Source organism: Anopheles coustani, chromosome 2 (genome assembly GCF_943734705.1).
Source record: "Anopheles coustani chromosome 2, idAnoCousDA_361_x.2, whole genome shotgun sequence".
Taxonomy (NCBI): Eukaryota; Metazoa; Arthropoda; class Insecta; order Diptera; family Culicidae; genus Anopheles; species Anopheles coustani.
Genome location: NC_071289.1, coordinates 80,707,579 through 80,722,983, shown reverse-complemented (window position 1 = coordinate 80,722,983; position 15,405 = coordinate 80,707,579). Strand labels below are relative to the sequence as shown.

Genomic DNA, 15,405 nt, shown 5'->3' with positions numbered 1-15,405 from the left:
TTTCTGTTTATACTCAAGTTTTAATGATCGAGCACGTGGGTCGGATGACAATTCTAACTCATTTCAAATATCCCACATCAATTAAATTGCCAGTTGGAACAAATTCAATTTCTTTCCTTTTCTTAAACATCGAAAAGTTTTACTTGTTGATAAATATTTTATTGATAATTCATAGCTTTGTATTGTTATATGAAGAAGGCATTGTATAAATTATAGTTTAGCGAGTTCCGTCACTGGATGACAATTTTAAACTGTATCATCAAAAAATCTGTTCAGCATGGTTGTTACATCAGAAGGGCGATATTTAACGTACTTGTCAATGTTTTTGCTGAACTGTACATCGGAATATCTGCAAGAATCATTAAGAAGATTAGTAATAAGCGACAATGACCGATACAATTGTGTACTTACACTTCAAAGAACGCATTGTACTTCGGCACTATGTGCTCGGTGTTATCTCGCTTAATGCCCTCGCGCAACAGCACGTCCGGCACAGAAACTGCGCGCTGTATCTTCACAGCGTCTTCCAGCTCTTTGTTGAAGTTGGAAAACCGATCCTTGATTGTAGCTCGTTCCTTATCCTTCACCTTGCTATTGATCGGTCTCGGCATGTCGTCCAGTGGATGAATGAAGGAAACCAGCTTCGCCCACGAGCTCAGATATGCCTTTTTCAAATCTTGAATCATTTTCTGGTACCGTCGCTCGCAATCGTGCTCGGTCAGTGCGACAATGTCGATCAGGGCTGAACGTTGCAGTGATTTAAGAATGTAATGTGTGTTGTTGAGTTTGAAGAGCTGTTTTGTGGCCGCATCGCTGTACTGCTCTGATTTGGTGGCGATGGTGTAGTTCAACTCTGCCAACACTTTGCCTATAAAAGAAAAAAATGAGGTTTCAATTTGGATTTACGATACTACTTCTTTTCTACCAGCTACGATACTTACGCACATAAATCCCGAGGAGTGCTTTATTTTTCTGCTCGATCGAAACCGCCTTATGTGTGGCGATACGGTCAAGATCGTTTGTGTAAAGTGCTTCCGTTTGCAGCAGCCCTCCGATGGTGTCGCAATGCTCCTGCAGCTGTTCTAGAAACCAAATCGTATTCGATGTCAGCTCATAGACGGTCGCATCTCTCGGAACGTTCGAACCACCACCGTAACTGATTGTGCTTGAGGTCATGCTGACCATACCGCCACCTCCGGCATCATTCCGTACGGACTCGATGAACAGCTCCAACCCCTTGGAAGCCGTCTGTTGCAGACGATTAAGCACCCCCGACAATTGTTGCTTTTGCGTAGCGTCACAAATTCGATCGATATCGGGTTGAAGAATTTGAACGTGTTTCAATGCGGAAAATATGCCAAGAGCAGCCGACCACTCCTTGCGGGAGATACTTCTCATCACTTTGGACGTGATCTGCTCGGCATCGCGGACCACCATTTCGATCGACTGTTGCGATAAACGCGAGAATACTTCATTGTGGCGGGATGGCGGTATGATGTCGTTCAGCAGCTGTCGTTCCCAAACGAGCAATTTCTGCAGACCGAGCAGCAAAACGAGATACTTTTCCAGCTCCTGGTCGTTATCGTTCCCATACTCTTCCGCAGCAAGAATATCACCAAACGAAGAGTTCTTTTTCATCGCCAATCCGGCCGATTGGCCGAGTGTCTGGGATGCTTTCATAAACATTTTGTTGGCTTTGCGTTCGAATCTAAAGTGGAAAACAAAAGCAGAACATAAGAGTACGGGTTTCAAACTAAATACGAAAAACACTACTGCAATACTCACATTTGCTGTAAGCGAGCGGAAGTTGTTTTCTTTACTCCAGCATCGGTCGTCCGTCCATACGCGTGCCTTGATTTGAGCGGTTCATTACCCCAGCTGCCACTCTTTTGATGGTCTTTCAAATTTTGCAACGATCGCATGATCACTTCCGATCGTTCGTCACCAAAGATTTGCACATACTCCCGGCGCAGATTATTATCCAACCATTGGGCGATCACATTCAGCTCTTCCCTAGCGCTCGGTGGTACTTGTTTAATTGAAGGGCAATCCTCGTTTGAAGAATCTTCCTCAATGTAGATCATATCGAGTAAATCGACCGGCTTCAGTGGGGTGTTGTGTTTCTTTAACAGCGATTTAAAGTGATTATTCAATGTTTCGCAGCCATTGTTGAACAAACTGGTCACGTTCTCCAGCTCAACGCTCTGTGGATTGTTGTTCAGGAAGTAGTCTTTCGCTTTTTTCAGCTTGTTCAATCCGTCCAAGAAGGAACCAATATTTCCCTCGGATGGTCCCTGATGGATTAGATTGCACACATCTTGGGAGGCATCATAGTGCGAAAGCACCTGTTCCATGCACTGGAGTGTACTGTCGAGGTCTGAAGGAACGGGAATAGGCAGATTATAGCGGAAGATTATTTTTTTAGCTTGCTGACTTTTCTTACTTTGCTGCTGCTTTTGCAGGTTCTTGGTTATATTATAGACGGGCAAAATCGTGTGTTCCAGTTTGCCCAACCGCTGCTCGAACGAGTTCAGTATTTTGGACATCGACTGCGTTAGCTCGGAGTACTTCTCTACATGATCTTTCAGCAAGGCTTGATTTGTTTTCTCCTAAAAACAATTGGTAAAATTCAAATGACTTCGTACAAGCATAACCAACAATGCTCTTGTTTACCTTTTCTAGTTTTAACTCAATTTGAAGCGTATTTTCTAGTCCGCTCATTGTGTGTTTTAATAATTTTATCTTCCCAGGATGACGCACCTCGCAAAACTAAACAGATTTGTTTTGATACTGCCGCGACGTAGGTAACGGTAGTAACCGCTTCACACATCGGGTCAAGGTTGTTCAATCGGTAATCGGTCAGCGATCAAGATTCTTAGAACAAAAACTCGATTGTTTACGGTTTGCCAGGTAAAAAAGAGCAGTTTTAAAAATTTATTTAAGTTGAAGAATCGTCATGTTTAATTGATAACATGAAATTAATTCAACATTAAATGTAGCATCTTGTGGTCTGGAATGCAGTTGCACATGTGTTGGTGTGCGCGTGCAACGAACAGTTTGACAGCAAACGTCAGCGAGCAGCTCGTTGTCAGGTCGGCCATTACGGAGTGAAAAACATATTCGTGTAGTGCATTTTTCTACAACAAAATAATACCATCCAACTCACATACCATCAGCTGGAACCGCTGAACTTACGATCCTGAACATGCGGTTCATCGTTTAGGATAGTTTTTTAGCGCAGCCAAAGCAACCCAGCGAGTGCACGACACATTTTCACACCGGGGCCAAGCCAACCAAGTCAACCAAAAAAAAAGCTAAGAAAACGGCACGACACGACGTAAGAAGGCCCTATACTCTCTTCTGCCCCCGTCTCGTTCCCTCTCTTCTTTGCCTTCGCGTTACACCATTTGCCTCGAGACGAATGGCGTCTCGGAAATGGTGCGACCAACTGGCTGCAATGAAATGATGAAATCCTTCCATCCGCATTGAATGTCCCGTTCCTCCCGGGGGAAGCGCGCTTGTTCGCAGCCAACACAACGTGTGCCGCGTACCCGAGAGTGCGTGTGTGCGGGCTCCTTATGACTAATGGGAGTCGGAAGTCGGATGCCCACTACTGGCTCGTGGACCGTAGCGTAAAACTGTTCACGCGTGTCGTAGCAGACGTTGCGAGCACGTCCTTTGCCGAAGCCTCGTAGTGGCAGGCGAAACACAACAAATCACGCTGTCTCCACAGTGCTCGCCATACTTCCGTTTGTAAGCGAGCTATGTGCGTAGAAAAATTCTTGGGTACGTGACCCATGGTCGTGTGTGTGTGCGTTAGCGCGCGTTTAACGGTAATATGTAGAGCGTTTTCTTCGATCGAAAGTAACGTGCATCGTCCTCGAGTGCAGGTAAATCGTCGTGAGGCTGTGCTACTTTTATTTTTTTCCCCGTGCCGTCCCCGTCAAGTGGTTGGTAGTTTCCAGTGTGAACAAGTACGCGCCAGTTGTGAATGTGTGTGGTGTGTGTATGGGAACCTCTCGAAGGTGTGTGCGTAAGCGAGTGTGAAAAGGCTTGTTTGTGGGTTGGTCGGGTGAAGCGAGGAACGGGGGAACATAGCGCAGCGGCTTGTGTATTTCCCGCAAAACGTCACCTTCCCCGCAAAAGGCAGATCCTTTGGATATTGAGAAAAATATAAACAAAGCCAACATATACTAGCCTTCCAGGTTATCTAGCTCAGCTGACAGTGTTTATGCTCTTCTTATAGTAACGTATCCGTGCACAACATCAAGTAACCTACGACGATTCGTGATAAACAAAACAGTGCTGTTGCCCGAGAGATGGCGAACGGAAGCGTGAATCACAGAAAGTGAAACTACTGACGTCACTAGCGAAGGCATTGAAGTTATCTTCACGACCTGTGTCACTACACCGCAGCAGCGTCAGTTCCTGTTAGTTCCATTGGCCGCTTGCGGCTCGACGGTCTTACACTGGCTAGCACCATGTCAACACTGCCGGAGGCGAGGGCGGCCAGTGGTCGGAAGGAAGGTAAACCCGGTTCCCACGAACAGCCACCGACGGCTGCCGGTGGAAGCGGAACGACCGGAACGACGAGCAAGAACGATGACTCCAAATGGTACTTCACGGCCGAGCAGCTCGCCAGCTCGCCAAGCCGCAAAGGCGGCATGGATGCGGACCAGGAACTCATGTACAGACAGCGGGCAGCCAACCTAATACAAGACATGGGTCAACGGTTGCAAGTGTAAGATTTTGTATTCCGTTCCTCATCTGTTCTTTTCACCTTTTTCCAAAAATACTTTGCAACGCCAACTGCCTCAAACCCTTTCAAAGCCTGCTGTTTTTTTTAACCTAACGTAGGATTAATTATTATTATTAAATTCAAATTCGGTATGAATGTAGGTTAACCTTAATTTATTTTGCCTATTTTATACTTTATTTTTATTATTTTTATTCAATTACATTCAACGATAGTAATATATTGCTTTTTGGATAAAAACATTGTAAAAAATATGTGATATTGCCTACATTTACGTGATACAAATTTTCTACAAAGCGTTCTGATGTTTTCTACATTTACCCAACCACTTGTTCTCGTAGACACTCTTGCATTCCTTTTTCATGTTCTAATTCGTAAGATATGTACATAACAATCTAACTTTTCGTAAATTTTCATTTTAGCTCTCAACTATGCATCAACACAGCCATCGTTTACATGCACCGGTTCTACGCATTTCACTCCTTCACCAATTTCCATCGAAACAGTATAGCTGCGGCCGCACTTTTCCTCGCGGCAAAGGTATGTGGAACGTTGGAAAATGGACATGAAGACAGGGCCGACTATGGGGCATATTCCTGCAACACTTTCCTTTGTGCATTCTCCAGGTCGAAGAGCAACCGCGCAAACTAGAGCACATCATCAAGGTGGTACACATCTGCCTGGGGCTGGAAGCGCCGGACCCGCTGCGCGAAAGCTACGCCGAGCAGGCGCAGGATCTGGTGTTCAACGAGAATGTGCTGCTGCAGACGCTCGGCTTCGACGTGGCTATCGACCACCCGCACACGCATGTGGTGAAAACCTGTCATCTGGTAAAAGGTAAATCTCGCACACGCTGCGAATTTTGCCCAAACATTTTCCCCGGTATTACGCCCAATTTTTCTGTTTGTTCCGTCCTCTTTCTTCCTGCAACACCATCGATCTTGGGTTAACTCTCTAGCTTCCAAAGATTTGGCGCAAACATCCTACTTCATGGCATCCAATAGGTGAGTTAATTGAAGCGCGAATGCTTTTCTGGATACTAATCGCTTTTCGAATTCGACACTTGCAGCTTACACCTTACAACCATGTGCCTACAGTACAAACCGACGGTAGTGGCCTGCTTCTGCATCCATCTGGCTTGCAAATGGTCCCGTTGGGAGGTGCGTTCCTGGCCGCGTAGTGAAAGCAATTCAAATACTGATACTGATGGTTATTTTGATTCTCAAATTCTCCCCATTACTATGCTACGCTCGGTCGGGGTCGGGTGTGACAAACAGATCCCGCAGTCGAACGAAGGACGCCACTGGTTTCACTATGTGGACAAAACGGTCACACCGGACTTGCTGGACCAGTTGACGGACGAGTTCCTGCACATCTTCGACCGTTGCCCGACACGATTGAAAAGCAAAATGAAATCGATACGGGCCGATCAGTGTTTGGTAAGGGTTGGAAAGTTTTTTGTGTATGAAAACCCCCGTTTAATTTCTGCTCCCTTCCAATCGCAGGACGAAGCCAATCGACGTGGTGGAAGTAGTGGCGGTAGTGGCAGCAGCAGCCTGATGGCTGTTCCGTCATCATCTTCTTCCTCGCGCGGCGCCGATGAAGGTGGCTCTTCTTCGTCGACTTCTAGTCATCATCGTCCCAAGCAGAGCGCTAATCGTAAGCATGCGATCATAAATATCTAGCATGAAGTGGTTTTAATGTTTTATAATTTCTGTACAGCCGATCAGTTGATCAAACCACATGGGATGTCGTCATCCGGCAGCCACCAGAAAATTCCTTCCTCTTCGTCATCGAGTTCCGGCTCACGATCCCGCCCCCAACAATCGTCCTCGAGTGGTAGCTCCGGCGGTCCACAGCAACCGTCACAGCACTACGGAAGCAGTAAAAGTAGTAGTAATAATGCTAGTAGTAACATTGGTAGCAATAGTAGCAAGGCACCGCCTACTTCGATGCAATCGCACCGGCAATCTTCGGCACCGCAAGGTTCGTCGAATTCCTCTTCCCAATCATCGCAGCGATCGGGTTCAGGGTACAATGTGCATGACGGTAGCAAAAATCGCCAATCGTCATCCTCAGGGATCATGAATCCAACGGCGGGAGGAGGAGGAGGAGGAACGTCCGGAGCACCAACGTTACAATCGTCGGGCAATTCCGGCTCTTCATCGTCCATGCATTCCGGGTACAATCAGATGAAAGTGGATCGGCACAGTAGCAGCAACAGCGGCGGTCAGAAAGGTGTTCCCATTAGCAAACCACAATCTTCATCTTCGTCCGGCTCGTCGGGGGCCATGTATAGTGTTAAGCAGCAGCAACAGCAGCAATCTTCGTCGCTGTTTTCTCATCCACCGAGCTACAACCAATCGGTCAGTGGCCGCTCCGCTGGTGGAACAACGAATCTTCAATCAGTCACAGACCCGCAACAGGCACTCTCCGGGACCGCTAACCATTCGGGAGGCAACCCGTTGTCGTCGTCGTCGTCGTCGTCGTCGAAGGGCCACTCCCAAGGTCCATCGGAGTCTTCATCGTTCCGCCTGTTGGACGAATCCTTCGGCAAACCGGTGGCAGATCCGATGCAGATGTGTACGCCACCGAAGCAAAGCAAACCATCGTCGATCTTTAGTCCGGACTGGAAGGATTCCCAGCACGATACGACCCTTCCGCCACCACCGCCACAAAGTGCGCTCCCCTCGGGGAAATCACGATCGAGTGGTCACCATGGAGGAAGCGCGACCAGCGGTGGTGTTGGAGGTGACCGTATGGTGAAGCAAATGAAGGGAAGTCCTGGCGGGAAGAAGCAACAACATCATGGTTCTTCCCAGGCCATTGCTGCCGGATCTCAGGGAGGATCGCGAACGGAAACACCGAAGAAAGAGCGTCACAATCAGCAATCGCAGCAGAGTAAACATCAACCATCGATGGGACACGAAAAGAAACCGTTGGTACCACCACCGTCCGGTGCGTCGCTGCCGATGGCTGGAGCTGCCAATCCTAATAACTCTCTGAAGCGAGCCCTTGACGGTACGCTTCTACATACGCCACTATCGTCCAGCGGAAACGATATGCCTGCCGGGAACGGGGCGGCTAATATGGTACCGTCGCAGTTCAAACGACCGCACCCAAGCAACGAGCAGATCCGCCAGGAGGACGGGACCGACTTCCGAGAGCAGAAGGTGCGCAAGTTTGAATCGGGCATCAGCCATACGTCCTCCTTCCTATCTGGGTCGCCTTCGGACAAACTGTTCAATTCGTCGTTCGATGCAGCCAGCACGTTCGACAAGATGGACGACTCGTCGTCGATGTTTGACTTCAACGATCCGGGCACGCAGCTACCGCAGCAGTTGCTCAGCGACTCGAAACCGTCGACGCTGGCCAAGAGCGGCGCTCTCTTCGGCAACACCATCAATGGCATCGAAACGAATGCGGCATTCGTGCGCAGCCTGCTGGAGGAAAGCTTGTTCAACGAAACGCCCAAATTTGGGTCGCTTTGCAGCACGACTTTGGGATCGGGCACGGGCACAACGGACACGACCGACACGACGAAGCCGATCGATACGATGGACATAAAACCATCGTTGCCCGAAATGAAACCTTCGCCGATCGACGCGAAACCTACGGTGCTCGACGTCAAACCATCGCCGATCGACATAAAACCTTCCTTGGGCGATACAAAAACTTCACCAATGGATATCAAACCGTCGCTTCCGCTGGTGGGTAGTTTACTGCAACCAGCAACGACGGCACAGCCACCGCCACACGCGTCGACCGGTGATCAGCAGCAACAGCAGTTGGTGGCTGGAAGTGGAGCCCCGCCTTCCTACCCGTGGGTCGGAGGCAATGCCAATCTTACCGGCGACAGCACGAACAATACGGGTGCGCCTCCGATACAATCAGCGCTTCCTTCAGCGGCAGCGGGTAGTTCCACCGGAGACATGATGACAACAACGTCGGCTTCAGCAGCCTCAGATCCCGATACGGACCAGGGTGGACATCGCTCGAAATCGGAGAAGAAAAAGAAGAAGGAAAAGCACAAGCACAAGGAGAAGGACAAATCGAAGGACCGTGACCGGGAGGAGAAGAAGAAGCACAAAAAAGACAAGGACAAACACCGCGATCGGGACCACCATCGGGAAAAGGGTGATCAGCAGCACTCAACGGGAGGTGACGGTAGTAGTAGTGGCGCCGCAACCGGTTCCCATGGTTCACAGCAGCAAGATCAACCGCCACCGGGGCCGATCAAAATCAAGCTCAACCGAGCGATCATCCCACCGGTGATGGACACTGGGGGTGCGAGCGCGGGCGGTGCGGGATCACACGGCACACATAGCAATAGTGCGGCGAATGATGGACTGAAGATCAAAATTCCAAAGGATCGGTTGTCCGGTTCGTCCTCCTTACCAACAGCAGGCAACGGCGGAGGTGGTTCGGCACATCCAAATGCTCACGCCAGCTCCACCGGTACCGGTTCTTCTTCCTTGAAGTTGAAAATTTCCAAGGACAAAATTGAGCATTACAACATCAGCGCTACGAGTGATCCGAACGGAGCTGGTGGCATGTCGCAAGCTTCGTACGGTGGAACCGTAGCCGGCAATATTTCTGCCGGTGGATCGATGATGATGGGAACGGCTACCGGGGCACAGATGACGATGGCAGGTGGGCCACCCGTTGGCGCTAGCAGCAGCAGCAGCAGCAGCAGTAGTAGTAAGAAGAAAGACAAAGATCGTGACAAGGATCGGGAAAAGGGCAAATCAAAGTCGGGTGCCGACCATGGCGGACGGCAGAACGGCAGTGGGATGGCCATGACCACGGGTAGCAGCAATGTTACTGGAAACAGTAGTAGCAAATCTTCCAATAAGGTAAGTTTTACCCTGTTCATAGAAAACTTGTACTAGTGTTAAGATATACCGTGACAGCCGAGACCCGGCGTTACGCTGGTTAACAACGCTATTGGCATTCCATTGTCGTTTTGGTTTTTGTCGCCAAACATCGTTTGGTGGACGATGCTTGACTTGAGTGTTAATTTCGACATTGATCTCTTCAGGCATGAATAGCTTTTTTATTTTTCGTTTTTCTAATTTCAGAACGTTTGGTTTTTTTTACCAATGGTCATTTGTGTGAAGTATGGATAAGTCTCCTAAAAAAACCTTTTACACGCTTTCCAGACTGCACCGTCGCGTAACGCGACGTCGCCTGACAGGCGCTGAACTCCATGCAAAAAAAACCTAGCGCGATTCGCGCGACATCGCGCAAGGTTTTTTTTTATATGTTGGAATAGCTCTATCGGTATTGTAAACAAACATAGTTTGTTTTGGTTTTCACAGTTTGTTGTGGTTTTAATCTTGGACATATGGCTGTCACAGTCGGTCCTACAGCACGAGCCTCTGCATAGGAGCTCGTGACAGAGTCGGTATGCCTCTGAATACGAGTAAGGGAACAAACGTTCGACTTAACGTAGGAGGATATACCCCGACTCGCATAGTGAAAGAAGAAGAAGTGGTTTTAATCAATAGGCTAGGTACACAGTACTGGTACGAAGAAGGACTGTTTCCGAACTCTTAGTACTGCAAAAACAACTGATTGTAGTGACTTTAATGTTCCTCCTCGTCTTTTTCGTGTTCTGTACGCGGTTAATGTTAAATGGCACATACATTCATAAATGAAATACTGACACTGATCAACTCCCATTCGTTATTGCAGGGTCTATCGAATGTTCAGCAGCAGCAACAGCAGCAATATGGCATGTACAATGCAAACCAATCGGCGGCGGCGGCGGCGGCAACGGCCAACGCATTGGCCGCAGCAGGTATGGTATCCGGAATGCACGGTTACCACAGTGGATTCGACTACCTTCAGCAGCAACAGCAGCAGTCGGCCGCAGTGCTACAACAGCAGCAACAGCAGCAGCAGCAACAATATTACTCCCAATATGGCCAGCAGTACGGCCAGCAGCAATCCCAGCAGCAGTACCAGCAACAGATGGCGGCAGCCGCTACCGGCGCGATGATGATGAACGCCGTCGGGGGCGGTGGCGGCGCAGGAATGATTGGTAAGCTTCCCGGACAGCCGGGTACGGGCATGCAATCGTCCTCGCTTCCGCCGTACTACTACGGGTCGTCTGGCGCGGGAGGAGGAGCGGGAAGCAATAACGCTGGTGGGGGAATGAAAAAGTAAGACCACACTTGACACGCTACTGCGGCCGGTGGTACGTTTTAAACTACTTGTTAGTAGGTAGTTTTATTTTTCTCTTCAATTCTGTATGCACAAGCCCTTGTGTGTAGTGATCAACTGTTCGCTGATCGGAACAATAAGATTTACTTTTCAAACATTTTTTTTATATTTGCTCTATTATTAATGCTATATTTCAATAACAAAACTTCCTTTTTTTTTACTGTCGCCAGTTCGTGCTCAATATTTTTTCTTTTACAATATGTTACGACAAAGCGTTTGGCAAGTTTTCGAAAATTTACAATACAACGGTTACGGTGGAGCAAGTCGCAAGCGATATCAAATTGATTGGATGATTTTAAAACGGTAATCGCTCAACGAAACTTACTTTTGTTGATGATGATAATATTGATGTTAAAACAACAACGTTTTTTTTTTGCTGCTCTGATAGCCTTTACTGTAACAATTTAGTTTTAAGTTTTTGCTCGCGTTTATTACTTTGAACGAATGCACTGCTGTTGCTGTTGCTCGTAAAACGACAATGGTTATGAAAACAAAGAAAAAAGAGAAAAGCTACACGACTGCATCGGATGAATTGTTGCGCAAACGTAAGGCAACGTGAAGAATTGCATGCACATTTTCGATAGGCACTATAATGCGGTCTAGCGGCTGTTAGAACTTGCGAACAGTAGGTAGGACGAGTGGTGGTAGCACTCCGATGGGTATGTAAAAAAAAAAAACAACTGTTTGATAGAATATATAAACGTGATGAACTTCTATCGATAGGCAAGTGTTTCCTTCGTGAAGCTGTTTTCATCGTACGTTGATAAAAAAAAAACAAACAAACTGATTCCTAGCTCTTGTGCAGTATGCTTAACACATAGACCCAGCTGGTTCAGTGTCTTCAGTGACTTGTTGAATGCTATTACAAAACAGCGGATTGGATTTAATAACTGAAGAAAGAACCGGAACACGACACGAACTTCTCAGTGTTGCCGGGTCAGGAATTTACGCTCTGTCTCAATGTGACGTTGTGAGGATAATTGATAAAAGCAACAAAAAAAAAACAACCTAAAAACACGCTGTTCTGTGGTGTGTAAAGTGTTATGGGAACTTAATTGCTCTTCAAAAACAAAAGCAACAAAAAATATTAATAATTAAACATTGAAGTTATAATTTAAGTAGAACATCTTTGGACAATTATCTTTAACGAAAGAAGGGAAGTAGTAGTTTGCAACGAAAGGGTAAACATACATTGTGCGCCACACTTCCTAGAAGTGTACTATTTGTTTCGCTCTCGTATGGTGCATCGATAAAAAAGGAGCACGAAAAACACATAAACATTGATAATTAGAAAAAGGAATTAAAACAGCTGAAAAATACACCCACAATCCTACCATAGTGCGAAGATAAATTGAACGACGGTAAAGCCTGTTTATCATGGCCGAAAAAAAAACCAACCGGACGCTAACTATATCTAACTTGGCAATATTAGACGACTGCACCACAGGGTCGGGTCTGTACTCGTCTTGCTAGCCGCACCGTCCGCTGGGAAATGTATTGTGTGTACCAAAGGCGATAGGAGAGGATGGCCGCGCCGAGTCTGACTGTGAATGTGACGGAATAAAAAGATACAATGCGATTGGAGGCGCCATCGCTGCGCTCTGTTGTCGTGCTGAAAACGTGAGATTGGTGTGTATTCATTTACCATTTACTACATCTTTCGGCTGCTGCATACTCTTCTCATGCATACATTACTTCATACTATACTCTGCTAACGGCTAATACAGTGTAAACTCTAAATGGTACCGATATCACACATTTGCTTAAAGATGAGAGGGGAAAAACAAATAACCAAATGGTATATACGCGGAATGCGAAACGTCTGATTTGTACACTTTTGAGTACACACAATCTGCTCTTCGTTAATGAGAGTGTACTAAAACTTAACTGCAGGCTGCAGGAGAAGCAATAGTTATAACCAAACCAACTACTAGTGGCAACTACGAGGTAGATATGGGAAATTTATGCATATAGAAAGTATGATACGATGCAAAAGAAAGTAACAGAAGATAGAGGAAGAGTTGCAAAACAAAACGAACGCTATGAAGCCGAGTAAAGGTAACCATTTGACAACTATCTAACCACAGAAACTCATTGAATATAGACAATTGCTGAGAGAGTAATCACAATAAACTCAACTTAACTGAAGATTGTCGTAGAAAGTTCCTCCCACCCTTAGAAGGGATGGGGTAACCGGAAAGGCGACACTAAAACCTAAAGCATAACTATTATAAACACTACAAAAAAAAGCCCACAGCGTACAGTTTAACAAAGCTATACACAGAACAAAACACATTTGAACTGATAAGTCTGAATTAGATGGAAACACATAAACCGTAGTAGAGAAATGGATGCGTAAACAGATCGCGAAAACCGAAAGCGATAGTTAGTCCAAGCGAGTGAGAGCAAACCGGGTACAGGAGGGCGTAGAAAACCACTATACTCACGAGGGTGAAGAAAATGGGACAAATTAAAAAAGAGGAATAAAACAAAAATTAAACGTATGAAATATCTTGTTAAAAAAAAAGAAATACCCACAACACAATTAACTAAACGCAAAAAAAACCCATCCTTCCGCAATCCCTGTGCAACTAAGAGAACGCGTAATGGTTAACTTCCGTTTTGTGGCCAATCCTCCGACGAGAAATGCACTTTGGTGTGCACGTTTCTTACGTTGGCTGGATTGAATAATATGTTTCAGCCTTTTGTCATTACCTTAACCAAGCTTTACGTTTACCTTTATGTTAAAAGAAGTGCAGCAAACGAAACGCATCGAAGCTCGAAAGCGGGAAAAAGTGCGCCAAAGTGTAGAAAATTGATCAGTTGCACTGGTTGCAACCGTTATTGATGGAAAAATGGAAATATTCTTTCGCAACGTTTCGCTTTTTCCGCTGCCAGCGCAGCAGAACGCCAACAATCCAAAAGAAATGGCAATAGAAAAGAACGCGAAATGCCCCGCTGCGAGAGGTGATGATAAGAATATTGGATGGGTCGATGCCCAGAATCGATGCTATACGGCGATAAGGGAGGGAGATTTATAAACCTATGGAAAACAAACAGAAAAAAAACAGGACATAAAAATAAAAACAAAATAAAAAACCATCCTTATTTATAGTGTATATTTATTAGGTTTAAGTGCGGCAAGTGCGTATGTAGCAAAGAACTTGCATGGGTTAGTAATTCAGTTCTTGATTAGAATACTTAGAATCCTGAGTTGTTTCTTAATCGTTTATAAAGTATATGGTATAAGTTAGTTATGTTTAGTGTCCTTTAGGCTGTTAAGTAAAATAAACGAGGAAACTGAAGACAGCGCGGTTGTTCATCGGTTTTTTTTTATTTCCGAACTGTTTGTTTCAGTGGTCGATAGTATTGGTTTGAGCATAATTATTGAAAATTTATTTTTCCAACACGTTAAGTTTGAAGTCGGCCGGTACACAATCTTGCACGCAATCTCGATGACGGGGACGATATTTTTCCCGAGCGAAAAGCGCACTGACAGCCTGCTTCGTTGAGTTTTTAAGTAGAAGGGGTGTGCTTGTCGAAATACAAACAGCGCGACCGATGTTCACGTTTCACGATTGCAGTCTTCGACGAACCGCCGTACGCGATAGACGTGCGATCGTAGCACACCTGTTTTTACCTTAAGACTACGTGGGATTTCCCAGTCCGACCCCGACCTCCCCGAGTTGTAGGTTAGTTTGCGCGGCCCCCGGCCCGGTGGCATGTTGGCACGTGGTGTTTAGTGATTTTCCCAATGCAAAACTAAACTTTTTAACCCTTCTCGTCGCGGTTCTAACGGTTTCGATATTCGAGAAGAGCGTGAAGGAGAAAGACGAACAACATTAGCTTCCCGGTCATGCCACCGGTCGGCGTCTAGCTTGCGCGAGTTTATTTATTAATTTTATGCGCGAACCTCGCACCGTTGCGTGTTGTTTTTCTTTGATGTGGCTTCGGTCTGTTTTGGAACTGTGTGTTTTTTTTATTTTACCGTCGTGCGTCGAATCAGCAGAACGCGTTCAACATGATGCGCCCGTGTTGCGGTGAAGCGTGCAAATGATTTGCCCAAAGCACTGTTCTTTTCCGTACTAGTGTGTCTGTGTATGTGTGGTTGCATTTTCGTACGTGTGCCCACCACGTTGCTCTATTTTTCTGCTCTGCATTTACTTGTACACTTTGTGGTTTACTTATAACTTCATAAACAGAGCTTTTTCTAGTGTCGAGACCTCAACATTAAAGATGATTTTTTCGAAATTACTACAAAAGTTCAGGAATTAATTAAACTCGTAAATTAATGTTTGTACTTTCTTGTTTACACTTTTAAATTTAAAATAATGTAATGCACGAGTGCGGCACGAGGGCACCAACACGTGTTTGACAAACAATTGATAAATAAAATTTCAGATTTTTTAAAAGTTTACTTT

General features: G+C 46.1%; 2 protein-coding genes across 3 annotated transcripts; one reads left to right on the top strand and one right to left on the bottom strand.

Moving 5' to 3' along the window:
- Positions 1–156: 156 nt before the first annotated feature.
- LOC131263082 (exocyst complex component 7) lies at positions 157–2,781 on the bottom strand. The gene is made up of 6 exons (XM_058265228.1): positions 2,674–2,781; positions 2,444–2,609; positions 1,786–2,377; positions 942–1,708; positions 412–868; positions 157–349 (listed from the first exon to the last, which is right to left on the bottom strand). Exons 1-6 carry the CDS (start codon positions 2,719–2,721, stop codon positions 247–249), a joined length of 2,133 nt encoding a protein of 710 aa, XP_058121211.1. The 5' UTR covers positions 2,722–2,781; the 3' UTR covers positions 157–246.
- A 690-nt stretch (positions 2,782–3,471) lies between these two features.
- LOC131266423 (cyclin-T) lies at positions 3,472–13,584 on the top strand. 2 transcript variants are annotated; one of them, XM_058268939.1, is made up of 10 exons: positions 3,472–3,890; positions 4,247–4,741; positions 5,179–5,296; positions 5,383–5,593; positions 5,715–5,760; positions 5,826–5,916; positions 6,034–6,195; positions 6,262–6,415; positions 6,479–9,612; positions 10,454–13,584. In XM_058268939.1, the coding sequence occupies exons 2-10, from the start codon at positions 4,482–4,484 to the stop codon at positions 10,925–10,927; spliced, it is 4,650 nt and encodes a 1,549-aa protein (XP_058124922.1). In that variant the 5' UTR covers positions 3,472–3,890; positions 4,247–4,481; the 3' UTR covers positions 10,928–13,584. The 2 variants fall into 2 exon arrangements, with proteins under 2 accessions (XP_058124922.1, XP_058124923.1); XM_058268940.1 differs by having other exon boundaries at positions 3,472–4,025.
- Positions 13,585–15,405: the final 1,821 nt, after the last annotated feature.

What these genes read in the sequence shown, in the direction of transcription:
- LOC131263082 (XM_058265228.1), bottom strand. Translation starts at nt 2,721, where the DNA reads ATGAGCGGACTAGAAAATACGCTTCAAATTGAGTTAAAACTAGAAAAG. An exon ending in TTGAGTTAAAACTAGAAAAG is followed by an intron (nt 2,610 to 2,673) that starts GTAAACAAGAGC and finishes AATTGTTTTTAG; the next exon opens with GAGAAAACAAATCAAGCCTT. An exon ending in CCTGCAAAAGCAGCAGCAAA is followed by an intron (nt 2,378 to 2,443) that starts GTAAGAAAAGTC and finishes CCGTTCCTTCAG; the next exon opens with ACCTCGACAGTACACTCCAG.
- LOC131266423 (XM_058268939.1), top strand. Translation starts at nt 4,482, where the DNA reads ATGTCAACACTGCCGGAGGCGAGGGCGGCCAGTGGTCGGAAGGAAGGT. An exon ending in AACCTGTCATCTGGTAAAAG is followed by an intron (nt 5,594 to 5,714) that starts GTAAATCTCGCA and finishes TTAACTCTCTAG; the next exon opens with CTTCCAAAGATTTGGCGCAA. An exon ending in GTAGCAAATCTTCCAATAAG is followed by an intron (nt 9,613 to 10,453) that starts GTAAGTTTTACC and finishes TCGTTATTGCAG; the next exon opens with GGTCTATCGAATGTTCAGCA.